Source organism: Pongo pygmaeus, chromosome 19, assembly GCF_028885625.2.
Source record: "Pongo pygmaeus isolate AG05252 chromosome 19, NHGRI_mPonPyg2-v2.0_pri, whole genome shotgun sequence".
Classification (NCBI taxonomy): Eukaryota; Metazoa; Chordata; class Mammalia; order Primates; family Hominidae; genus Pongo; species Pongo pygmaeus.
Window position 1 is genome coordinate 70728011 of NC_072392.2, and position 26832 is coordinate 70754842.

Below are 26832 nucleotides of genomic sequence, written 5' to 3' on the forward strand. Positions count from 1 at the left end.
TAAATTACCAGGTCTTTTGTTTTCAGTTCTCATAAATACATCTGGTTTCCCCCTCTCTCTCTATCTGATAAAAGTATTCTGAAAGGCAGAGGTCGGGGTGCAGAGGTTAGAGGATCTAGAAAGGCAGGTGAGATGGAGGTGGCAGGAGAAATGAGGATGGCAGCCTTAGTCGTAGGCTCCTGCTGCTCCCTGCTGTTTCTTTTTGTTGTTGTTGTTGTTGTTGTTCTTTTTGAGACGGAGTCTCGCTCTGTCCCCCAGGCTGGAGTGCAGTGGCGCGATCTCGGCTCACTGCAGGCTCCGCCCCCTGGGGTTCACGCCATTCTCTTGCCTCAGCCTCCCGAGTAACTGGGGCTACAGGCGCCCGCCACCTCACCCGGCTAATTTTTTGTATTCTTAGTAGAGGCGGGGTTTCACCGTGTTAGCCAGGATGGTCTCAATCTCCTGACCTCATGATCCGCCCGCCTCGGCCTCCCAAAGTGCTGGGATTACAGGTGTGAGCCACCGCGCCCGGCCTCTGCTGTTTCTTAATAGTCACCCAAGCATGATCCAACTTTGAATCTTAGAAGCCTAGGACCAAACTCAGGAGAATCTTTTTTTTTCTTTTTTCGTTTTTTTTGAGACAGAGTCTCGCTCTGTGGCCCAGGCTGGAGTGCAGTGCCACGATCTCGGCTCACTGCAAGCTCCGCCTCCTAGGTTCACGCCATTCTCCTGCTTCAGCCTCCCGAGTAGCTGGGACTACAGGCACCCGCCACCATGCCTAGCTAATTTCTTTTTTTTTTTTTTTTTTTATGTATTTTTAATAGAGATGGGGTTTCACTGTGTTAGCCAGGATGGTCTGGATCTCCTGACCTCGGGATCCGCCCGCCTCGGCCTCCCAAAGTGCTAGGATTACAGGCGTGAGCCAGCGCACCCGGCCCAGAGGAAAATCTTTTAGTCTTGCCTTTGGGCAAGAATGATCACAGAAAGAGAGCTATTTATCGCTTTTTTTTTTTTTTTTTGAGACAGAGTTTTGCTCTTGTTGCCCAGGCTGGAGTGCGATGGCATGATCTTGGCTCACTGCAACCTCCACCTCCCGGGTTCAAGCAATTCTCCTGCCTCAGCCTCCCAAGTAGCTGAGATTACAGGCTCGCGCCCCCATGCCCAGCTAATTTTGTATTTTTATTAGAGTCAGGGTTTTGCCATGTTGGTCAGACTGTTCTCGAACTCCTGACCTCAGGTGATCCACCCACCTCGGCCTCCTAAAGTGTTGGGATTACAGGTGTGAGCCACCATGCCCGGCTATCCTTTTTCAAAAAAAAAAAAAATTATCCAGAGAAGATGATTGGTCAAGAAAGATGCTCCCCAGTGGCTAGGCGTGGTGGCTCATGCTTGTAATCCCAACACTTTGGGAGGCCAAGGCCAGCGGATCACCTGAGGTTAGGAGTTCAAGACCAGCCTGGCCAATATGGTGAAACCTAGTCTCCACTAAAAATACAAAAGCTAGCTGGGCGTGATGGCGCATGCCTGTAGTCCCAGCTACTTGGGAGGCTGAGGCAGGAGAATTGCTTGAACCAGGAGACGGAGGTTGCAGTGAGCTGAGATAGTGCCACTGCACTCCAGCCTGGGCAACAGAGTGAGACCTTGTCTCAGAAAAAAAAGAGGCCGGGCACGGTGGCTCACACCTGTAATCCCAGCACTTTGGGAGGCCGAGGTGGGCAGATCACCTGAGGTCAGGAGTTCAAGACCAGCCTGGCCAACATGGTGAAACCCCGTCTCTACTAAAATACAAAAATTAGCTGGGCGTGGTGGCGGGTACCTGTAATCCCAGCTACTCGGGAGGCTGAGGCAGGAGAATCGCTTGATCCTGGAAGGCAGAGGTTGCAATGAGCCGAGATTATGCCACTGCGCTCCAGCTTGGGCAACAGAGCGAGACTCCGTCTCAAAAAAAAAAAAGATGCTCCCCAGAGATAACCAAGTGCCCATCACCTGTCCTGTTCTCAGGGAAGCAAGTAAGTGCCTATAACAGACGGGTTATTTATGACCCTGGGCAAAAATCTCCTAATCCTGATAATCTTCAGTTTCCTCACCTGTAAAAATTGGGAAATTTTATATTTATAGGTTTGTTGTGATGTTTACATTAGAGAATTTGTGTAAGGAAGTGCCTGGCATGTAGGAAGTAGGAATATTTCCTTCCCTTTTACTAATAATAAACTTTTGGATCAGTGTTGGGCACATACTAGGAGTTCAATAAATTATTGAAAAAGAAATGATCTACAGCACAAAAGGTGCTCACTTGGATATAAAAAAAAATACCCAGTGAAGAGGCCTACATGAAAATCCACCATGCCTTTCCTGGTCTGAGAGCTTTCATCCCTGACAGATTATTAAAACTTCATTTTCTGGAGAGACCAGAGCCACACATCGAAACTCTGAAACAGTAACCAGTGGCACAGTCAGCAGGAGGACTCCCACTGACCTCCCTGCATCACATCCATGCATTCCTCGGCCCCATGCAGTGTCATGCCCACTTAATTCACTGAGTTCCAATTTGGGTCTCAAAATATATTAAAGGGAGATTTTAATAACGAAGCAGATCTGTGCATCCAGTGGATGTTCCTGTGTTCCTTTTGGACTCAGAAATTTCTGAACAGCTTTTTCTGGTGAGGGACTAAACTTCCCTTCCTCCCTGGAGCCAGGATGCAGCTCAAGCCACAGCGGGGTGTTTAGCGCTCTTCAGTGGCTCCAGATTGTGGCGCTGGTGCAGGTCTCCTCATACGTAACCAATGGCTCCTGAGAGTCTGCGTCTCGTAAATTACTTCCCACGATGCCAGCGACCACCGCAGAATTCAAGTTTGAATAGAGCAGGGAAAAGGTGTTTGAAAGGCCTGTTCACTCAGCTGCATTTTAATTTCCTTTTCAATCTTGTCCCAATTAATTTCACAGAATTAATCTCACAGAAGCAAACTCGGCAGCATTGAGGCTGCGGTTTTAGTGTGGCGGTCGCTCTGCCTGAACATGAAATAGGAGCTAATATAAAAATCCATCTGCTGTGTTTGAAATACACGCCGGCTGCTGCTCAGTCCTGTCTGACATTCCAAACATCAACAGCGGGGAAAAGTGATTTGGGGGTTAGTGGCCATCAGTACTTGTCAGGGGTTCAACAACAGGTGTACTCCAAAAATCCATTCAGCCTGGGCACCAGGCATGACAGGGCAGGTGCCGAATCACCCTCCATGTGATAGTGTGGTGCCCTGGCTTAGTTCCTTTTATCTGCAGATTGCAAGGCCCTTTTGTGGACCAGCACCACTATGGTCACTTGTTTTTGTTTCTGTTTTTCTTGAGACGGAGTCTCTCTCTGTTGCCCTGGAATGCAGTGGCGCGGTCTCGGCTCACTGCAACCTCTGCCTCCCGGGTTCAAGCGATTCTCCTGCCTCAGCCTCCTGAGTAACTGAGACTACAGGCAAGTGCCACGGCACCCAGCTAATTTTTGTATTTTTAGTAGAGACGGGATTTTGCCATATTGGCCAGGCTGGTCTCGAACTCCTGGCCTCAGGTGATCCATCTGCCTCGGCCTCCCAAAGTGCTGGAATTACAGCTGTGAGCCACTGTGCTTGGCCTATGGTCACTTGTTATAAGTGGGAAAAAAAGAGGTAAGAAGCCTCTATTTGGATAAGACAAGTCACAAGTCCTAGCTTTCAGAAAAGTGACCCTGTCTTCTTGGCTCCAGTGTCTCTCACTAGGGAACATTCTTTCCAAATAATAATAATGCTTGTTGGCAGGGCGTGGTGGCTCACCCAGCACTTTGGGAGGCCGAGGCAGGTGGATTGCCTGAGGTCAGGAGTTCGAGGCCAGCCTGGCCAACATGGCAAAACCCCATCTCTACTAAAAATACAAAAATTAGCCAGGCATGGTGGCGCATGCCTGTAGTCCCAGCTACTAGGGAAGCTGGGGCAGGAGACTCGCTTGAACCCGGGAGGCAGTGGTTGCAGTGAGCCAAGATCATGCCATTGCACTCCAGTCTGGACGACAGAGCAAGACTCCGTCTCAAGAAAAAATAAAAATCATCATCATCATCATCATCATCATCATCATCATCATCATCATCATCATGCTTGTTCCACTATTCAAGATAACTTTTTTTTTTTTTTGAGACAGAGTCTTGCTCTGTCACCCAGACTGCGAGACTGGAGTACAGTGGCACAATCTTGGCTCACTGCAACCTCTGCCTCCCGAGTTCAAGCGATTCTCCTGCCTCAAACCTCCCTAGTAGCTGGGATTACAGGCTCAAGCCACCACACCTGGCTAATTTTTTGTATTTTTAGTAGAGATGGGGTTTCGCCATGTTGGCCAGGCTGGTCTTGAACTCCTGGCCTCGAGTGATCCGCTTGCCTTGGCCTCCCAAAGTGCTGGGATTACAGGCGTGAGCCACCACGCCCAGCCAAGATAACACTTAAACGCCCATTTTTTTTAAAAGCATCCTGTTCCAGAAGTTATTTATGGTGGTAACATGAGCTGTTCAGAAGATAAAGACAAATTAAAGAGGGAGAGAAAGAGAAGCTCTTTTTCAATTGACTAGGAAGGAGAAGAGGCCACTGGGTGAGGTCTTCCATTTAAGGTAAACTGAGCCAGTGGGATACATCTCTTGGGCTTGGGTTGTGTGCCTCATAAGTTGGTCTGAGGCTCTTCTAAGGAATTGTCCAGTGCCTTATTTCCATGCAAAGCAGCCTTGGAGCAAGAAGTTGGGCACACATAAGGTTTATACTTACACGGTGGCTTAGCTGGGGTGGGAAGATATTCTCATGGCCCAGACACACCAGGATCTGGGTCATCTTCCTTGCTGATGGAATTGATGTGGAAACAGGGAGCCATACAGACAAAGTCAAGTTTAGTGTGGAACACGTGATGCTGTCAGGTGGTCATGGGTCTTATGTGGAGAAGAATGGACAGACTTTGTCACCCTGGACTGCAGCTACTTAAACTCAGATGAGATCCTGGCTCCACAGCCAGTCTAGTCATCTGAATGCGGCAGGCCTGCGCCAGCACACCTGGACTATGTTAACACAACACTATGTCAATTATAATGGGAGTTTTAACCCGGTTTTCTCCACCTACTTCCTCAATGGGCTACTTAAAGAATGGAGACCTTTCCCCTCCCTTGACCCCGTTCTTTCCAAAAGAGATTTGTATGTTGTAAAAATTATCTTAATGCAGCAATACTTCCTCTTTGAAGTGTGCTTAGTTGAATGTGACAACAACCCTCATAAAAACAGATAAGTTAATTCCTTCAATTGCCTTAAATGAAGGATTTTTTTTTCTTTTTTAAATTTCAGGGCTCTGAGGGAAAGGAGGTGTTTGGTGACATCTAGTGTCCATTTAGGACTTCCTCAGGCACCATACCCTCTGGTTGGCTAGTGGGGGATGGGCGGGGGGTTATCTGGGAGGTAATTTAGGGGTAGTAAGTGGGGAGAACATAGCCCTGGGGCACAGGCTGCCCAAACAGTGTGATGAAACTGATCAATGCCTGTCAAAGAGCTATTATGCACCTCTGACCTAATCAAAGGGGTCGGTGAGGGGATCCTATGGCAAAGTATCTTTTCTTATTTATGATGGTACGAAAGAGAAGCAGAAGCTGTCCCCACCACTCCATTTCATGTTAACAAGCAGGTCAACACTGTGCTGTGATGACGAAGATGATGATGATGGTGTTTTCTCTCATTAATAACCCCTATGGGAGTCAACAGAGTTAGGAGGATGGGAATGGGATTTGGGGTCAGCTGGAAGGCAACGGTCATATACCGGTCAAATTCAGTACAGGCCATTCCTTTCCCCCAGACAGGAGCCAATTGTCTAGAACAAACCCTGGCAGCCTCATTCCTTCCAGGTAATTTTTATAAATGAGGGGACACCCATTCCAAGAGAGGACAAAAGGGAGAGGGTGTTTATGTGTGTGTGCATGCATGTAAACCTGCTAACAAGAGGCCCAACTGCTCATCAACCCATCCTGCAAACCCCGACCATTTATTCTAAAACCCATTTTTTTAAAAAGAGAATAAAATTGGCGTTTTTCTGTCTAATCTATTTATTCCTAAACAGTTGTCCTGGACAAGATCTTTCACTTTTCTCTCTCTCTGTGTATGTATGTGTGTGTGTGTGTGTGTGTGTGTGTGTGTGTGTGTGTGTGTCCATGTGCACACAGTTTTCAGTTGGGGAAAAGTCCAGACCAGATAATTAACTACGAAGCCCAGACAGAAATGTTTACCTAGAACCATATAAGCCATGGCAGGGTTAGGTTAATGCTCAGAATCGCCCGATGCTTTACAAACTCCAGTGTAAAAAATTCCAGCCATTTATTTTGCAGTGAATTTATAACAAATGCTGTTAAAGTCTTCGTCTTTTGACAGAGGTAATAATAAATTCACTGTTAAAGACGGTAGTTTAATTCCTTATACCTCCAATACTGCACAGAATAAACCATATTCATCACTGAGTAATTTTTTACCACATAAATCTTTAAAACTAACCGGCGAAGTCTGTGGAAACTGAAATATTGTGAATTTATTAGATATGCCCATGTAGTATTGGATTCAGAGGTTTCCATCCGAATATATTATGGGGAAAATTTGTGTCTTTAACTGTGACATTCCCTCCATTTCCCACCGCCAGTATTATAACAAGCAGCTCCTCCAGAGTCAACTGCACATTTATTAGACAGAGATTTAGTAATAAACTCCCCACTAATCTGCCAAAGAGGCTGGATGACATTTTGGTGAGATGCCCTATTTAAAAGGAGTCACAAAAGCTTTGTTTCAGTATAATTATTTTCTCAAAAGGAACTCAGCCTCCTCAAACCTCTTCTGCCACCATTTCTTGGTATTGCATGATTCAGCTCTCCAACCAAACTAGCAAAATGTTGAAACAAAGTATAACCTCATTGCTAACATACAGGGCAGTAACTTCTATACAGGTTATAGGATTAGTTATGCAAGATTGAAGGTAATTGATTAGAACACAGAAAAGCTTAAATTTGCAGACATTCGCAGACGTAAGGTATTTAAGGCTAATAAAAAGATCATATTGATTCTCAAATCAGAAATAATAGAAATGGTTTCAGAAAACTAGTTATTTAAAAACTTTCATCTTGACATATGAAACATTAAAGATACAATTAAATCCTCAGATTTGAACAAAAATCCTTTTACTCTACATATTAATTGTGAGTGAAAATCTGTACCTGATAGACGAGAATATTCTGAACCTTTCTCATGATTTGCTAGTGAAGTAACAATGAAACTAACCAAGTATATCAAATTGTAACACCCTCTCCAGTTTCATTAAGGAAACATTAATATTGCTAAAATGAAAAATAGTTTTTTCTTTTAAATGCAGAAATGTTCATCATATTTAGCAAAGAGAGTCTGCAGTTTCTCTGTTCCTGATAATATTCTGTATTTGGGGAGAGTTTTCTCTGTTCCTGATAATATTCTGTATTTGGGGAGAGTTCCAAATACTAAGAACTTCCAGGAAGCATTGTGAACTTTACAGTTTTTTAATATAATTGGTTTCTAACTATTAAACAAAGGAGAAAAATATCCTGGCAGTGCAAGGCTGTAGCCCATCCGAATAATTGTTAAAAGACAGAACCCGGCTAGAAAGATAAGCATAATACCAGCAATTAATATTCAGCATTTCACATTATAGTCAAGAGGATGTGTTTTTCTTTGTGATGTGGCTCATAAGCTAAGAGTGTTGGGAGCCAGACTCTGAGCTCTGTCTTCTTTTTGTGGATGAGGATTAAGGAGGAAAAAACAGCGACGACAATCCTGCTCCATCTGTAAATGAACAAACATCTTGATTTTATAGCTATTTGCTTTGTAAAACTAAGGAATGAAACAAAAATTACTGGATGCCTAAGTAACACTTTAATTCTGAATTCATTTACGCTATAGCTATGTAGTTGTCACAAACCATAATGCAATATTTAATTAAAATAACAGAAGTGCATCTAGATATGTCCTGGGGTAGCTATCACCAAATTATACTCTATGCCATCGGTATTTTATTTATGAAATGGCAGATTCTAAGGTGCAACTAGGCTGATACAAAAGCATGAACATTTTAAACTTGCATTTTTAGAAAGGCTCTTTTCTTTTTTTCCTGCTGCGTCTTTAAATGTTTTCCTCCTTCTATCTTTGGAAGGGGAGGGAGGTTAGTGTGATTGTTTAAAGATCTCTCTAACTCTTGCTTTTCAACTGTTGACCTCCTAAATCTCTGGCTGTGAAATCCCCGTCTGTTGTCATGGAAAGGCTTGCGAGGTTCACAGGAGCCACAGCAAGTGTGGGACATCTTAGGCAGAACTTGGACGTGGATTCCAGGAGGGTAGGAAAAAAGCAAACTGTTTCAGACTCTCTGTGTCTGTTCCCACATATCTTCCTTGCACCTTTTTCCACCTATAAATACCCGTTGTCGTGTACACGCTTGCTCACTCTACTTTGTGGATGTTCACATGCAGACATACTACTCCTTTTCATAAGCGCATAGCATCTATCTTACACGCACCCACCATCTATCTCCTTGTTCACATTGGCTGTCCCATCCACCTCCTTGTCTGCAGAATTATGTTCAGCAAGGTCCCGATTTATAGGAAATAAATAATGAAAATGGAACGGACTGGGAAAGATAATCGAAACATTCAAATTGTTATTTTTCACTGTACTTTACACAAACAGAGCATCTATAAACACCTAGAAAGTGTGTTGGCTGATCCCTAAAAAGCAATGCCTTTTGAAACATTGTAACCAAGGGGGTCTCTACACATTTCCTGTTCCTCCTCTCCTGCTTTTTGGTGCTCACCATTTTCAAATGGTAAACAATGCTATGTTATTATTTTCATTCTTTCTGCTTATTTATCCTGTCTATAATGACAAGTTTTTGTCATCACTTATTCTCTACAAGATAATCCTCAGAATTACAAAACAGAAACAATAATTGCAATCACCTTTTTAAAGAAAAAAGCACTTGTATTTGCTGTATAAAGATATTTGGATAATGGCATCATCGGATCACAGCCTGATCCTACAGCAAGGGTCTTTTGGAGAGAGTCTTCTACACACTTGTAATTATTTTAGCCCCTTTCACAGGTCACATAAAAAGTTAATTTCAATTGCTGCCAATTTCCGCCCAACAAGAGTGCAGTACTTTAAACCACCCAAAATAATTGGATTCAAAACAAATTTAGGAAATTGAGTGTGTTAGAAAGCAAATAAAAATATCCTTTCGGTAAGGAGGGTGAAAGTAGTAAAAATGGCCTTTTTTTCCCCTTCTTTCCCCTTCACAACTTTGCCATTAAAGTTGCACCTACAGCTAGAAGTTTGTCCGTGAAAAAATGGTCATTTTGTTTCTCTGCTCAAAGAATGTTATTAAAATGCTAATTTAAAAGAAAAAGGAGTTAAATATCTAGCGATGGTGCATTCTAATTGCAACCATAATGAGCTCTCTAAATGTGCGTGCCCCTGACACACACAGAGCATAAACAGCAGTAAACAGATCATTAGTACCCGCGTTCATTTATTCTGGCGACCTTACCATGACCCCACCGAGGGTAGGGTGAAAAGCAGGTGGATCTGGCTGTGACACCCCCTAGAGGGATCCAGGAAATGAAGCTATAAGCGGTTGTCATGGAAACGCCTATGTGTGCAGATGATGTAACACACCGACAGGCTGTAGGGCTCCGCAACTGGGACGTTGCTTTTCCCTCGCCGGAACAATCTTGAGGATTAAATTATTCATTTCTTTAATTCACAAAGCAAAAGGAATCCTAATTTTCTTGGTGATGTGCAACTCTCTTCCATTTGTCTAGGGTCTGGAACATGGTGACTTGTCATCCTTCTTTCTCCAAAACCCACCCCAGCTAGACCCAAATTGCTGAATCTGGCGCAATCAAGTGGGGAAAGGCAGTGGAAATCTGACACCCAACATCTGTACTTAAGGAGAGAAAATCTAAGGTTTTAAGCTAAAATTAAAAATATAGACAGTGTCCTCTCCTAATGAGGGCATGTTGACCACAGACTAAATGTATACTTGTCCTGAATGAGATGGCTTTGTTTAGAGTGGAGCAGAGACAGGGTTGGCCCTGGAAACTAACAAGCTGGTACCTGATGCCAAGAGTGGAAAGGAGAGAGGCTCCAGCCCCAAATGAACACATCACCCTAGCATACCCTATGTGTGCTTTCTAGCAAGGTGCAAGGAAAAGAGATAAGAGAAAACGAGCATCTGCTCACCCTCCTATGTCCATTTGAGAGAATCGAGATTAATAAAAATAATTCTTTGGAGAATGATTCCACTCTATCCTACCCTGTTTTGCACCAAACAACCTCAATAACCTTAAGGCAACAGTAGAATAACTTTTCTTCTTTTTTTAAAGGAAGCAGAAAGGACGGTCTCTGGAAATTATTTTAAAATAAAAAATCTCCCGGCCTGCGCCTCCCCCAACACCCCCTCCCCATTGCACTTTAGATGAACCTGTGATATTGTAGCAATGGCCCTTGAAGTGCAGTAGGGAGGTGATTTAGGAGAATATTAAAGGCAATGTGGAGATTCAAGGCGCCTCTCTCAGGGAGATCTGGAGAAATACGCAGCACAGATGGGCCGAGCAGATTAAACATTTCCGTCACATTGTTTCCAAATTGTGTTGTGGTGCCTGAGGCTGGTACTGCGGTCAGAGCAAAACATAGCGGTGCAGAGCTGCGCAGTTTATGGAATACATATTAATACGCCCGTCTCACATGGTATCACAATTCTATCAGCTCCGAAATGGTGCTGTCTCTATTGTTCCTGACTTCTGCACTTGGCACCTTGTTTTCTCCCATCTGCAAAGTGTTTACCTTCCCTCTACCCCTTCTTTCTTCTTTAGGTAATTGTGTGCTTCTTTTCATTTCTCTTTCCTTACAGCCCTATTTCACCTTTGCTCTTACCTTCACAGCTTGATTCTTCTGTCACATACACTTGCACACACCCACTCTGTGTTTTGCACACATTTCACCCACAACATGCAGTGTGTGCACAGGCCCTGCACACCTCCGTGGCCTCAGCTTGATCATTATCCACTCCCACCCTGTTCAGGACATAAGCTTCACCTTTAAGGCTGAATGTTCTCTCGCACTCAAGTGCTCTGAGACCCTCCATCTAGAGAACACATTCCTCTTCTCAGAACACTTAGCTCAGGGTGCACTTTGTGGAGTTGTCACCATGACCCACCCCCCTCCCAACTGCTGTTGCTGACTACCCAGCCTTCCCATGTCCCCCTTCTCACACTCACATACTTTCCCCTGTATCCAGGCCCATCAATCTCCAGGTTAGCAAGTTCCCTGAAATGTAACAATAAATAAAACTAGCTCAATTGAGGCAAATTTAATGATTCATTTTTATTATGATTTATAGACCAAAACTCTGAATAATGGAAAAAGAGAAAGTGATTGCCAAGAACTTAAAACAGATTGTAAAACAGCCTGGAGAGGCTGCCACGCTACCCAAGGTTTCAGCCAAGTGCTGAGCTTCGATCCTTTCACAAGTTCCAACACCACTAACCTACCAGCCACCCAACTGACCATTTCCTTTCTCCTTCTGGAAAATCTCTTCATAAAACTATCTGTGCTGAAAAATGGGCACTTTGTCTTTGGTGAACAATTCCTGTTCCCAGCCGTGTTTTTCTTGGCAGTTAGAAGGATGCTGATTTGGAGCCCTTAATTTATTTCATAGGGTATGGTATCCTAAGAAAGAATTATATATCCAAAGCTGGATTTTAGGAATAGAGAATTTGTGGGGAAATCCAGAGTAAAAATATGATGTTTGGGACTGACCCTGGAATAGTACAAGTTACTCTGCTTAGGAATTCAAATTTCCCATCTTAACTAATGGCAATGTATGATGCACAAACACTAATAAGAGAAATAGGCAATCATAAACCAATATTTCTGTGATTGATTGACCTTTCCATACATATATCAAGCATTTACTAATCTTTCGGGTTAGGGGCTTATAGACTCTTCTCTTGAAGATGCATCCTCTTGTTTATAAGCACTGATATAGGGAACTTTTATGGTAAAAAGAACAAAAAAGTATGAGATATTTTCTGGGAATCTTGTTCCACGGAGACTTGGAACCCAATTCAATGTGAAAAGAGAATGTTTCTGTTAGGAGCTTTCTCCAGGGAACTGACAGTGTCAAGCAGCTTGCTCCAAGCCATTTGAATGGAAACTATGAGAAGACACCACAACTTTGAAGTCACAGTTAAACAGATGATGCCTTGGCCAGGCGCAGTGGCTCACGCCTGTAATCCCAGAACTTTGGGAGGTGGAGGTGGGCAGGATCGCCTGAGGTCAGGAGTTCGAGACCAGCCTGGCCAACATGGTGAAACCCCATCTCTACTAAAATACAAAAATTAGCTGGGCGTGGTGGTGGGCGCCTGTAATCTCAACTATTCAGGAAGCTGAGGCAGGAGAATCGCTTGAACCTGGGAGGCAGAGGTTGCAGTGAGCCGAGACTGCACCATTGCACTCCAGCCTGGGTGACAAAGAGCAAAACTCCGTCTCAAAAAAAATAGAGATGATTCCTTAAAAGAGGTATACAAGTGCAGTCAACCTTTGAGGAGGGAACAGCCTCTTCAGCTGGAGGGCTGAAGCCTATGAAATCCAGCATGGAAGCAATGAGGATTCTTGATTCCCCTTCATTGTTTTTTGTTTTTGTTTTTGTTTTTTTTTAATGGAGCCTCGCTCTGTTGCCCAGGCTGGAGTGCAGTGGTGCGATCTCGGCTCACTGCAACCTCTGCCTCCTAGGTTCAAGCGATTATCCTGCCTCAGCCTCCCAAGTAGCTGGGATTACAGGTGTGCGCCACCATGCCCAGCTAATTTTTTTGTATTTTTAGTAGAGATTGAGTTTCACCATATTGGCCAGGCTGGTCTCGAACTCCCGACCTTGTGATCCACCCGCCTTAGCCTCCCAAAGTGCTGGGATTACAGGCGTGAGCCACCATGCCCGGCCTCTCCTTCACTGTATTTTTTAAAAGCAGGGGCCTGTGTGTGCGGAGCGCAAGGATACCCACCCTGGGCCAAAGTACAGATCCAGCCCATAAAGACCATTGTATTTTTTTCCCATAGAGTGCCGGCTGGTAAACTGCAAAGGGTTCATAAACCCTTTGAGAATCTGATGAAAGTTCTGGGCCTCACCCCAAAGATGAGGCCTACGTACACATGCACACAAAATTTTACACCAGTTTCAGGGAGTTCAAAGATTCCTTCACATCCATCCACAGAGAGGCCAGGGGTTCACAGACTCTGGTTTAAGAATCTGTGCCCTGGAGGATGGTGAGTTCCTTTTGTTGGAACAGCCTAGGATTCACTGAGCCTAGAAATTGAATTCTCATCCCAAGACAGGATGGTCATTCCAGGTCATGTCTGTGCTACTCCAGGGGAGCCATGGAAGAGCTTATACAAATAGGAACCAGCAGGGAGGAGAGAAATTAAAATGTAGCAATCATGGAGTAGGGGTATTTAATCTCTTTTAAGGCTTATGATAGGCGCCTGCTGGTTTTCCCCCGATATCCCCTGACACCTACTGACAGGGTATTTGCAGCATCACATAGGGACTCAGGGCCCTGTGACAGGAGGAGCACTGAGGAGGTCCATGATAGTCTTGAAACCATAAACAGCAATAGGAAACCACTGGAGGCAGAGTCAAGCTGTGCAACATGCCCGTTGTTGGTGGCCATACTGCTTTTTGTTTATAGAATTTGCTGTTCTTTTTATGGCAGGTTTGGTAGGGTTTTTTTTTTTCCTTGTTGATGGAGATTAGCAGCATAAATCCTTTTATGGCAGTGTGAAATCTGCCATAAACACTTTGATTGTTGCTGATGGTGAGCCCTGTGTCTATTTCAGGTTCACTCAATGCTTCATTCATCCAGACCAATAGTTTCTACAGCCATATAATGGAGTCCAAACAGCCAACTTTTATTTTTAAGACTTCTTCATGTGGGTTGTTCAAGGAGGTGGGGCAAGGTTGGTATTGAGAGAAGCAGATGTTTAGTCAAACCTAGAAATATTTATGAGGAGAACAAACCATACACTGTGCTTATTTTAGATGAAAAGTTTCTAAAAAGACTTTGTGGCAAGAAGCAAGCCCTGATGGAAAGGTTTGTGGGGTTTTTTTTTTAAATAACTTTTTATATTCTTATCTAAAACATCTTCATTGAACAATTTTGTATAATATAAATCTTAGCCCTACCATTCAGAATATATGTAGAGTTATGGAGTAGTGAGCATGTATAATTCTGAAGCCCTAACACGGTCACTTGTAGATGTGTATCCCTACCTTGAAGATAGAAACACTTCCAAATTGAGGATTTCAGGTCTCCCGGGAGCCTCTCAGCATTTTTCCAATCTTTCCAACACCTGGGCAAAAAGAAATCAGAGTTTATAGCAAACATTGATCCCAGGAATTCAGTTCTCTTTGCCTTCCTAAAACTAAAACTCAAGAATCAGCAACTTAATAAAAATGCAGTAAATTAGCACCTTTAGACAGGAGCAGGGTTCATTCAGAGCTGGGGTCTGCCTGACTGAGCCAGTACTCTCTCCATTTTAATAGTTTAATAAAAATTAGCATAATTAACGAACATCTGTATGATCCAGAGTGGTGCAATTTGGCACTTGGAAACGAGGGCTTAAACATGATTGCTGTGAGTTTAATGTTGTTTTAATTCTTTTTGGCACTGTGCAGTGAAATAAACGTTTGGTGGTGATAGTTCTCGGCCGGATCTCATTTGCATTTTTCTCCCTTTGATTATGAGCAATTGTGGACTTCCCAGCAATTCATCAAAGTAGAAATTATTTTAAAATACCTCGTGGTGTTCAGACTGGGCTGGAGCAATGCATGGGGGTGGTAGTGGGAGAGAAGGTTAGAAATTTTCCATTCATGCTTTAAACATCTCAGCCCTGCAGCCCTTTTCGGGTATACAGCCAAGGGATGAAATCTGGAAAAGACAGTCAGATCCCGGGACCTGTAGGTGCTTTGATTAAGCTCCCAGGCTCCCACAGCAGGATGTATATGGTCTCTGGGACTGTGCCATCCTCCTTACACTTCTGCCTGCTCTTTTGTTTTGAAGGGCAGAGAGTTGATTTCACTCATTTCAGTTCTCATCACTGTGGCGAGGCTTCTACATCTGCAGTCGGCAGGGTCAGTGTTCCCCTCAAGCAAGAGCAGACAGACTGGGAGCCTGGCTTTTGCAGGTACCCTGCTGAGACTCATCAGCTTCCTGTTTGCACCCTCTTCGAGTTGGCAGAGAGCACCTTCCCAAGGCTTCGTCCCTACTCCTGGCATTACGACTAAAGAGGGGTGCTACAAAGTGTTAGTCAAAGTTAGGAGCGTTGAACAATCCCCGGGGAGCGAATGCCTTACTGTCCCCTGCAGGTGATGCAGATGACAGCATCTGGCAGGTGGAAGACCACATTTCACACATTTCAGCAAGTTGACTTGGATCAAAAGATTCTCAGACAATACTGTGCCCACCCTCTGCCTGTGAGATAGCAGAAGACCTAAAGCTAGTTTTTACAAGTTACAATGTGAGAGGTAGACAGAGTATGTATTTCCCCTTCACAGCAAGGCCCTTCACAGCAAGGCAACACTACAAGAAAACGTAAGTCAGAAACTGCCCTAACTTCAGTGTCGGAAAATGGACAGTAACATATCTTGTACCAAGGGGAGCTTAAAAATGCTCTGACAGGCTGGGCAGGGTGTAATCCCAGCACTTTGGGAGCCCGAGGCTGGGGGATCACTTGAGCTCAGGAGTTCAAGGCTAGCCTAGGCAACATGGCAAAACTCTATCTCTACAAAAAAATAATAATAATAAAATAATTAGCAAATAAAAAATAATTAGGCAGTGGCATGCGCCTGTGGTCCCAGCTACTCTGGAGGCTGAGGCAGGAGAATCTCGAGCCCAGGAGGCAGAGGTTGCAGTGAGCCGAGATCATGCCACTGCACTTCGGCCTAGGTGAAGAGAGTGAAATCCTGCCCCCCCCCCCACAAAAAAAAGCTAAAGAATTATAGGTAATTTCCCATAAGACGTTGCAAACTGTAGGGGGAAGCTGGCCTGGGAGAGGGAGGAAATGAGGTGTGGTGGGTCAGGCACAGTGGCTCACTCCAGTAATCCCAACAAGCAGGAGGACTGCTTGAACCCAGGAGTTCAGGACCAGCCTGGGCAACATAGGGAGACCCCATCTCTACAAAAAAAAAAAAAGTTGTTTTTTTTTTTTTAACTAGCCAGGCATGGTGAAATGCACCTGTAGTCCTAGTTACTTAGGAGGCTGAAGCAGGAGGATCACTTGAGCCCACGAGTGGTTGCAGTGAGCTATACTTGCACTACTGCACTCCATCCTGGGCAACAGAGCGAAACCCTGTCTCAAAAAACAAAACAAGAAAAGAAGGTGTGGTGTAGAAAGAGGTGACAGACAGACACATTTAGTTATTTAAGGCTGATTTTCACAAGGCAATTCCCTGGTCCTAAAAGGATCAACTCAGTAGTCTCACTTCTTGTGGCATTTCAGACTCTTATTGTTGTATAGGGAGCCATTTGAGGAGACTGTCTCCAAAGGTAGTTGATCTCTTTCCGCCACAACTAGTTCAATCACCAGGGGAATATCTTGGAGTTAGTTGTAACTAAATCTGCTCAACTAAGAGTACAAATTCCCACTGCCCCCTTCATTTCATCATAATCTCATTTAACAAGTTTTTTTGTTTGTTTTGTTTTGTTTTGTTTTTATTTGAGATGGAGTTTCGCTCTTGTTGCCCAGGCTGGAGTGCAATGGCACGATCTCGGCTCACCGCAACCTCCGCCTCCCGGGTTCAAGCAATTCTCCTGCCTCAGCTTCCCAAGTAGCTGGGATTACAGGCATCCTCAACCACGCCCAGCTAATTTTTGTATTTTTAATAGAGACAGGGTTTCATCATGTTGGTCAGGGTGTCAAACTCCTGACCTCAGGTGATCCACCCATCTCGGCCTCCCAAAGTGCTGGGATCACAGGCGTTAGCCACCGCGCCCAGCCTCATTTAACAAGTATTTATTTGGACCCACTCTGTGCTGGGTACAGTGCTGAATGCTGAGAACACAAAAGCAAACAAAACCAACAAGGTCCAGTCCCCAGAACTTTCCAACTAGTGATTGACACTGAGACAAAGACAGGCAGATAGAAGGCAGTGTAATCACAAGCTCTTTTCCAGGAAAGCACAGGGCACAGCACTGTGGACCGTGTAACCAGAACCCCACACAGTCAGAGAGTGTCAAGGAGAGGCTTCTAGAGAGTCAGTAACTCAGGAACTGAGATCTGAAGGCTGCTTAGGAGTAAGCCCCATGAAATGAGGAGGGAAGTAAAGGCTAAACAGGCAGACGAAAGGTTCCAAGGTGAGGGAGCCTGTGGCCCATAGGAGCAGCTGAGACAAGTTCTATTTTACTAAGGGACACTAAATCTAGGAGGTGAGTGACAATGCTGAACAGTGAGTGGGACTGGGTCATGCAGGGCCTTGTCTACTTTGTTAAGAAGTTAAGGGGTGGCCGGGCACAGTGGCTCATGCCTGTATTCCCAGCACTTTGGGAGGCCGAGGCAGGCAGATCACCTGAGGTCAGGAGTTCAAGACCAGCCTGGCCAATATGGTGAAACCCCATCTCTACTAAAAATACAAAAATTAGCCAGGTGTGGTGGCGGGCACCTGTAATCCCAGCTACTCAGGAGATTGAGGTAGGAGAATCGTTTGAACCCAGGAGGCAGAGGTTGCAGTGAGCTGAGATCATGTCACTGCACTCCAGACTGGGCAACAGGGGCTACGGCTCAAAAAAAAAAAAAAAAAAAAAAACAGTTAACAAGGGGCACTGGACTGGGAACCCACTGAAAGTTTCCAAGCAGAGCAGTGACATTATCAATGTGATCAATGTGTACTGTAGGGAGCGAGTCTGGTTGCACAACGAATAGAGTGGAGAAGAAGAATGCTGATACAGAGATTAACTTGGAGATTGTTTCTGTAGTTCTCATGTGAGATGATAGCTACATGACCCTATGGTATTGGCAACTGGGAATGGAAAGAAAATGGAGGATTTTAGTAATATTTTAGAGGGAGAATTGACAGGACTCAAGGATTGATTAGAAGAGGGGGATGGGGCTGGGCGCCGTGGCTCACACGCCTGTAATCCCAGTACTTTGGGAGGCCGAGGCGGGTGGCTCACCTGAGGTCAGGAGTTCGAGACCAGCCTGGCTAATATGGTGAAACCTCGTCTCTACTAAAAATACAAAAATTAGCTGGCCGTGGTGGCACATGCCTGTAGTCCTAGCTACTTGGGAGGCTGAGGCAGGAGAATTGCTTGAACCTGGGAGGTATAGGTTGTGGTCAGCCGCGATCATGAGATCACGCCACTGCACTCCAGCCTGGGTAACAGAGAGCAAGACTCCATCTTAAAAGAAAAAAGAAGAAAAAGAAAAAGAAAGAAGAAGAAGGTGAAAGTGAAATTAGGAATGACTCCTGAGATTCCAGCCTGGGTAACAGTGCATTGTAGTACAGCTCACTGAGATAGAGAACCAAGGAAGCAAAGATAGCTTCGGAGTCAGGATGGAGGTAAAGGCAGGATTACATGTTAAATTTAGGACGTGCTGAGTTTGAACAGCTTGGTGGAATGCACTTGGCTATTGGGGTCCAATACAGACCTGGGCTGGCGCTCTGGTCATGAGTGATAAACACAGACATGGTGGATACTCTACAGAGATATATGGGATTTCTCTAGTAAAGTGCATCAAGACAGAAGAGAAGGCCAGGATAGAACCCTGGAAAACAACCACATTAAAAAGCAGAATTGAGCAAGATGAGCCTGCAAAGGAGAATGAGAAGTAGAAGCAGAAGGAGAGAAACCAGGTGAGTATAACTATCATAGAAACTAAGACAATAAAAGGCCTCAAGAAGATCAATAGTGCCAGCACTGCTGAGAGATCAAGTAAGTTAAGGACTGAGAAGTGCTCAGGGAATCTGAGCAATGCAGAGGTTACAGGAGACCACGGAGAGAGAGCCTAAGTAGAGGACGGCAACCGAGCCTGATGAGAGCGGCTTCAACAGTGAACAGGAAGGAAGTTGGAGCAGTGAGTGAGTAAACTTTTCCAACAAGTGTGGCATAGACTAGCAGAAATGGGAAGTAGACATGCAGTGGCAGCTATTTAATGGTTGTTTTCAAAAATGAGAGAAACTTGAACACCTTTCAGTGCTGGTGGAAGGAGCCATTTACTTTACAGGCAGAGATCAGTCTCCACAGAACCTCCTCTCTCGGAAAGAAAGGAGAAGGGTTGCAAGTGCATATTGTGAGGGGTAGTCTTAAACCAGGGGAGGGATGCTTCCCCGACTTTAATGGGAAAGAAAGATGGTTGTCAATACAGGTAAGTTTCTGCTTTGGTGGCTGAAGGCTGACAAATCTGATGGCTTCTCTTTTCCCTTTGAAGGTGGAGAAGAGGTTGTCGGAAGCAACAAGAGTTTGAGGAAGGGAGATATTAGATATCATAATTCTATGATAATTACATGCATCCAGAGATAAAAAGATCACCAGATAATGCTAGGGACTCTGAATTTTACATATCACCAATCTAGTTTTATTTCTTTTGTTTTGTTTTTCCTAATAGTACTCAGCAACCAAGTGTACAAAGAAGCAGTTAGCTCTTTGGTACACCAAATCCAATTGAACTGGAATATGTGATATTTCCCATACTTAAAATTTCATTTGGGGCCAGGCGCGGTGGCTCACACCTGTAATCCCAGTACTTTGGGAGGCTGAGGCGGGTGGATAATGAGGTCAGGAGCTCAAGACCAGCCTGGCCAACATGGTGAAACCCTGTCTCTACTAAAAATACAAAAATTAGCTGGGCGTGATGGTGCACACCTGTAGTCCCAGCTACTGAGGAGGCTGAAGCAGAAGAATCACTTGAACCCAGAAGGCAGAAGTTGCAGTGAGCTGAGATCTCACCACTGCACTCCAGACCGGGCGAAAGAGCGAGACTCCATCTCAAAAAAAAAAAAAAAAAATTATTTTGGCCAGGCACGGTGGCTCACACCTGTAATCCCAGCACTTTGAGAGGCCGAGGCGAGCGGATCATGAGGTCAGGAATTCGAGACCACCCTGGCCAACAGGGTGAAACCCCGTCTTTACTAAAAATACAAAAATTAGCTGGGCGCAAGCCTGTAGTCCCAGCTACTCAGGAGGCTGAGGCAGGAAAATCATTTGAACCCAGGAGGTGGAGGTTGCAGTGAGCCAAGATCGTGCCACTGCATTCCAGCCTGGGCAACAGAGTGAGACTCTGTCTCAAAAAAAAAAAAAATTTTTTTTTCATTCTAATTTTACTTCTTTCAAAAGAAAGAAAACATTTTCTGGTGCTATCAGAAATAGCCCCATACTCAGAGTGGGCACAGTGGCTCACGCCTGTAATCCCAGCACTTAGCAAGGCCGAGGCTGGTGGATCACTTGAGGTCAGGAGTTTGAGACCAGCCTGGCCAACATGATGAAACCCCATCTCTACCAAAAATATAAAATATTAGCCAGTTGTGGCCAGGTGCAGTGGCTCACGCCTGTAATCCCAGCACTTTGGGAGGCTGAGGCGGGTGGATCATCTGGGGTCAGGAATTCAAGACCATCATGGCCAACATGGTGAAACCCCATCTCTACTAAAAATAGAAAAATTAGCCGGGCGTGGTGGTACGCGCCTGTAATCCCAGCTACTCGGGAGGCTGAGGCAGGAGAATCGCTTGAACCTGGGAGGTGGAGGTTGCAGTGAGCCGAGATTGCGCCACTGCACTCCAGCCTGGGAGACAGAGCAAGACTCTGTCTAAAAAAAAAATAGCCAGGTGTGGTGGCACGCACCTGTAATCCCAGCTACTCAGGAGGTTGAGACAGGAGAATTGCTTGAACCTGGGAGCCGGAGGTTGCAGTGAGCTGAGATCTTGCCACTGCACTCCAGCCTGGGCGACAGTGCGAGACTCCGTCTCAAAAAAAAAAAAAAAAGAAATAGCCCCATACTCTTCAACATCTGTTGTGCTTTTGAGAAGCTTTTCTGTATTCAAGGAGCTGCATCCTCACCCTGTGACTACCCCTTAAACTCTCTTTAAAACCCTCTCATCCTCTTTCTTGTTTGTTCCTCTCTGTGACTAGCCTGTCATTATTAATGTACCTGTCACCTCTCACCTGTTCTAGGGAAAGAATCTAATGTTTAGAGCACCTACTATGTATCAAACACTTTCAGTTGTTTTTACTTCAGTGATACAATTTACATCTCCACAAGATAGAAGGGAGATAAAGAAGCTAAAGCTAGGAGAACCTAAAGTCATGTGACTACTAAATGACCAAGCGAGGATTAGATCTCAGTCTGTCTGACTCCAAAGCCCATTACTCTGCTGTAAGCTCCCAAGGAGCAAGCAATCCTCCGATTCATCATTATATACCTCATGGGAACTCAAACAGCACTTTGCACATAGAAGATGCTTGATAAATATTATTGATTTGAACTATGAGTTGACCCCTTGAATATCTGTAGTGTTCTGGCAATTTAATGTGTGCCCAAGTTTCTCTAAGAAGCTATACCATTCGGCTTGGTTTAAAAAAAAATGCTCTTTAGGTTCAGCAAGGGCATCAAATGTGCTAACTTTACAATGTAGACAGGAAGATGGCAAAATGAAAGTGCTTGCTCTCTTCCTCTAGATGACTTTTTTAAATTTAATAATTCCATCAGGGAAGTTAACAGTTCACAGTGATAATGGCAACAATGAAACCACCAAACAGAATCTCCCATGCAATCACTAGAATAAATGAGCAGAAGCATGAACAAATTCTAACTGACGCTATCCTCTTTTCACTTTTCAGGAGTATAACATGTATGGCTGGTGGCTGGGAGAACTGAACAGCCTCGTTGGGATTGTTCCAAAGGAGTATCTCACCACTGCCTTTGAAGTGGAAGAAAGATGAAACCCAGGTATCAGAACCATTGCCAATGAACTGCCTAATAGTTGAGTGGAACTTGTGGGCCACTACTTTGTTCTCTGAAAGATGAGAGTTGCCAGTGAAGTAGCTTTTCTTCATTTCTCATACTAATGCTAGTGATTCACCACTGATGGAAAGAAAATGCCTCTGGAATTGTTTTTTTCTTAAATTTGGGGACAGTGTCACTTAGGATAAGGTTCAACTAATAGCAACATAAAATCTAAACTAAAAGTGACTTAATTAACACAGAAGTCCAGGCTCAGTGGCTCACACCTGTAATCCCAGCACTTTGGGAGGCTGAGGTGGGCAGATCACCTGAGGTCAGGAGTTCGAGACCAGCTTTACCAACATAGTGAAACCTCATCTCTACTAAATATACAAAAAAAAATAGTCAGGTGTGGTGGTGGGCGCCTGTAATCTCAGCTACTGGGGAGGCTGAGGCAGGAGAATCGCTTGAACCCAGGAAGCGGAGGTTGCAGTGAACCGAGATCACACCACTGGACTCCAGCCTGGGCCAACAGAGTGAGACTCTGTCTCAAAAAAAAAAAAAAAATTTACACAGAAATGTATTTTTCTCTTCTGTAAAAATCTAGAGGTAAGTGGTCCAAGGTATCCAGTCCCAGGTACCTTTTCTTTTTGTTCTTCTCTGTGTGCCCAACATTCCCAAGGTTACCTAATGGCCAAGACAGATGCTCCATCTCCAGCCATCCTGTCTGCAACCTACACAGCACAGCAGGAAAGATAAAAGGAGAAGGTCAGGCCGGGTGCAGGGGCTCACGCCTGTAATCCCAGCACTTTGGGAGTCCCAGGTGGGCGGATCATGAGGTCAGGAGTTCAAGACCAGCCTGGCCAACATGGTGAAATCCCATCTCTATTAAAAATACAAAAAATTAGCCAGGCATGGTGGCGCACACCTGTAATCCCAGCTACTCAGGAGGCTGAGGCAGGAGAATCGCTTGAACCCAGGAGGGATAGGTTGCAGTGAGCCAAGATCACGCCATTGCACTCCAGCCTGGGCGACAGAGCAAGACTCCGTCTTGAGAAAATAAAAAATGAAAAAAAGAGAAAAGCATACCCCCTTCCTTTAAGGGCACTTCACAGATGTTGCACACACAATTCCTTTCACATTCCATTGGTCAGAAGTTGGAATATATGGACACAGCAAGCTGTAAAGAAAGCTTATAGCCCTGTGTCCAGCTTAGAATTGGGAGATTCATGATTAAATACAAAGGGAAGAATGGATATTGGGATAAAACTAGCAATTTTTGCCACAGGGATGGATCTAGGTTTATCCCCAGCTCTCAAACTCAGGGCACCATTTCCCCAAAATGCCCACATATTGCAATATGACTGACCAAGATTAGGAATCCAATATGAGGATTCCTCATATTGGAACATATGAAATATTGGAACTATGGAACATAATCAAATTAACTTTTAAGTAATAGAGAATATGGTTTGCAGGGCCAGGCACAGTGGCTCACACCTGTAATCCCAACACTTTAGGAGGCCAAGGCAGGAGGATCACTTGAGATCAGGAGGTTGAGACCAGCCTGGGCAACAGAGTGAAACCCCCTCTCTACAAAAATTTTTTTAAAAAATTAGCCAAGTGTGGTGGTGCACGTCTGTGGGCCCAGCTACTTGGGAGGCTAAGGTGGGAGGAATGCTTCAGCCCAGGAGGTTGAGATTACAGTGAGCCATGACTGCACCACTGCACTCCAGCCTGGGTGAAAGAGCAAGATCCTGTCTCAAAAAAAGAAAAAGAATAGGTTTGTGTTTTATTAGCAAGAACCACATTGTGTTTCAAAATAGTGGGGGTGGGTGCCTGGTTTGGGTGGAATAATAGTGGGAGCCACTTTGGTGCAGAGTGGGTTTTGGTTAGAATTAAGATTCTGATGGAGGGCCCCAAGACCAGCATGTTGTCACTAGCTCCATCTTCTGGCCTGAAATAGGAGCAGTCTTCACTGCTGGGGGTAAAGAATGGCATCAGTGTGACAGTGATACAAACACTCCTTGGAGTCCAGACCAGAGCCCACTCTAGTGTGCTGCAGCAGCTGAGTGAACTCGTTTAGGAAAATACATAAGGATAGATCTTATTCTCCAATGCCCTTGTACAACCATATAACACCAGCTCAGGCCTGTCACTCAAGGTTTGACTTTATGATTTTTCTGATGAAGACTGTTTCATGGCCACAAGTGTAGAGGGTTGGAATTTTTCTGTCAAATCTAAACAAATCCAGCCAGCCGGGCATGGTGGCTTACACCTGTAATCCCAGCACTTTCAAGGCCAAGGCAGGTGGATCACTTGAGGTCAGGAGTTCAGGACCGGCCTCACCAACATGGTGAAACCCCATCTCTACTAAAAATACAAAAATTAGCCAGGCATGGTGGCGGGCATCTGTAATCCCAGCTACTTGGGAAGCTGAGGCAGGAGAATCACTTGAACCTGGGAGGCAGAGGTTGCAGTGAGCCGAGATTGCGCCATTGTACTCTAGCCTGGGTGACAGAGACTCCATCTCAAAAAATAAAAATAAAAATAAAAAACAAATTCACCCTTTTTCACTCTGTCATTTATTTGTTTATCTCTTCATTGTCTTTGGCCCAACAAATCTATTTCTAAGAATTTATCTGGCCAGGCGCAGTGGCTCACACCTGTAATCCCAGCACTTTGGGAGGCCAAGGGGAGCAGATAACGAGATCAGGAGTTTGAGACCAGCCTGACCAACATGGTGAAACCTCGTCTCTACTAAAAATACAAAAATTAGCCAGGCGTGGTGGCGGGCGCCTGTAACCCGGCTACTCAGGAGGCTGAGGCAGGAGAATCGCTTGAATCCAGGAGGCGGAGGTTGCAGTGAGCTGAGATCATGCCACTGCACTCCAGCCTGGGCAACAGAGCAAGACTCCATCTCAAAAAAAAAAAAACAAAAAAACGAATTTATCCTATTGACCATTTTTGGTTTGGGTAAAAAAACAAAAAAAAAAGAAATTATCCTACAGCTATACTTGCACATATGCAAAATGACAGGCACATACAGTTCATTGTAATAGCAAACACTTGGAAATGACCTAAATGTTTAACAGAGAACTAGTCAAATAACTATAGTACATTCATAGAGCTGAATATTACGCAACAGTAAAAAAGAAAGGGAAACTGTGTGGAATACATTTGAGATATGTTGGTAAGTTTTAAAAAAATAAAGCAGCAAAGAATGGGAGCCAAATTTGCCCCATTTGTATAAAAAAGGACTGGAGACTATATATACCTGTTTGTTTATATTTGTATGGGATATTTCTGGAGGCAGACATGAAATGATAACATGGTTGCCTCCAAGGACAGAGAAACTGTGAGACAGGGTAAGGGGGAAAACATTATACTCTGTGCCCTTTAATACGTCTACATTTTGAATCACAAAAGCAAATTTATGTATTTTTCCTCCTTTAGGAAATATATTCTTCCCTCTCTCCTGCCTTTATGAGGAAACTGATCATCAAAAGTTCCCACTCCCTACTTCTGCCACCCCACCAACGCCTTGGACTCCTCTCTTTGCTGAAGAGACCCAAGTCTCTGACACCTCAGAGTGACTGTAAGCTACCAGTAAGACAAGTGGGAAGAGGCACGTTCATCAAACCTGTTACTAAACCAGCCTAGTCATAGCTCATCCCCATCTCTAAATGTGTCCACACAGTCACATCTGCCTTTTCCACAAGCTTTTCACAAAGAAAGTTAGACAGAAGGAAACCTTGGGAGGAGGACATTGCTGGTTGTTCTGGCTGGTTTGAAAAGCACAAATAAACTTGGGATGTGGTTCCTTGCCATGTGTGATGATGTTGAGCTCTTTTTTGTAAAATGATATCAATATGTCAGCTCTGGGCATTTTTACCACCTCCCAATAAAGTGGGGATAGCATGAGAGAAAACAAAAGCCCAGAGAAAAAAGGAGACTTGGAATTGTCTTTCAGAGCAGAATCTTCTCTGGAATCCACATCTGTTGTTTATTTTTTGTCTTTTGCTTTTTGTTTTTTTTTTCTGAGACAGAGTCTTGCTCTGTTGCCCAGGCTGGAGTGCAGTGGCATGATCTTGGCTCACTGCAACCTCTACCTCCTGAGTTCAAACAATTCTCCTGCTTCAGACTCCCGAGTAACTGGGATTACAGGCGCCCACCACTACACCTGGCTCATTTTTGGTTTTTTGTTTGTTTGTTTGTTTTTGAGATGGAGTCTTGACTCTGTTGCCCAGGCTGGAGTGCAGTGGCACAATCTTGGCTCACTGCAACCTCCCTGTCCCCAGTTCAAGTGATTCTCCTGCCTCAGCCACCCAAGTAGCTGGGATTACAGGCCTGCACCACCACACCCAGCTAATTTTTGTATTTTTAGTAGAGACGGGGTTTCACCATGTTAATCAGGCTGGTCTTGAACTCCTGACCTCAAGTGATCCACCCGCCACGGCCTCCCAAAGTGCTGGGATTACAGGGTGGCTGAGCCACTGCGCCCAGCCAATTTTTGTATTTTTATAGAGATGGGGTTTCACCATGTTGGCCCGGCTGCTCTCAAACTCCTTAGCTCAAGTGATCTACCCGCCTCAGCCTCCAAAAGTGCTGGGATTACAGACATGAGCCACCACTCCCACCCAGCTACTTGGTTTTTTTCCTATGTGCTGAATCTCCAAAACGAGACAGAACCAGAAGCAAGGCCTTGGAGTCAGCACATTGAAGAGTTCCTCTTCAGGCCTCGGGTTAGTTAACAACCCACGTGTCCTCCACTACAACACCTCCCAGGTAGGGGCTGAGGAAATGCTCTGAGAAGAGCTCAAGTATGGAT

At 44.6% G+C, this 26832-nt stretch overlaps 1 protein-coding gene across 6 annotated transcripts in view; it reads left to right on the forward strand.

The window, feature by feature from the left end:
- SKAP1 (src kinase associated phosphoprotein 1) overlaps positions 1-25827 on the forward strand; it is a 307330-nt gene extending 281503 nt beyond the window's left edge. For all 6 annotated transcript variants that reach the window (XM_054456001.2, XM_054456000.2, XM_054456002.2 and 3 more), the window contains 2 exons: positions 21899-22007; positions 25458-25827. In XM_054456001.2, coding sequence (XP_054311976.1) covers positions 21899-22000 — 102 coding nt within the window. In that variant the 3' untranslated portion in view covers positions 22001-22007; positions 25458-25827. The remainder of the gene's footprint in view (positions 1-21898; positions 22008-25457) is intronic.
- The last annotated feature ends 1005 nt before the right edge of the window (positions 25828-26832 follow it).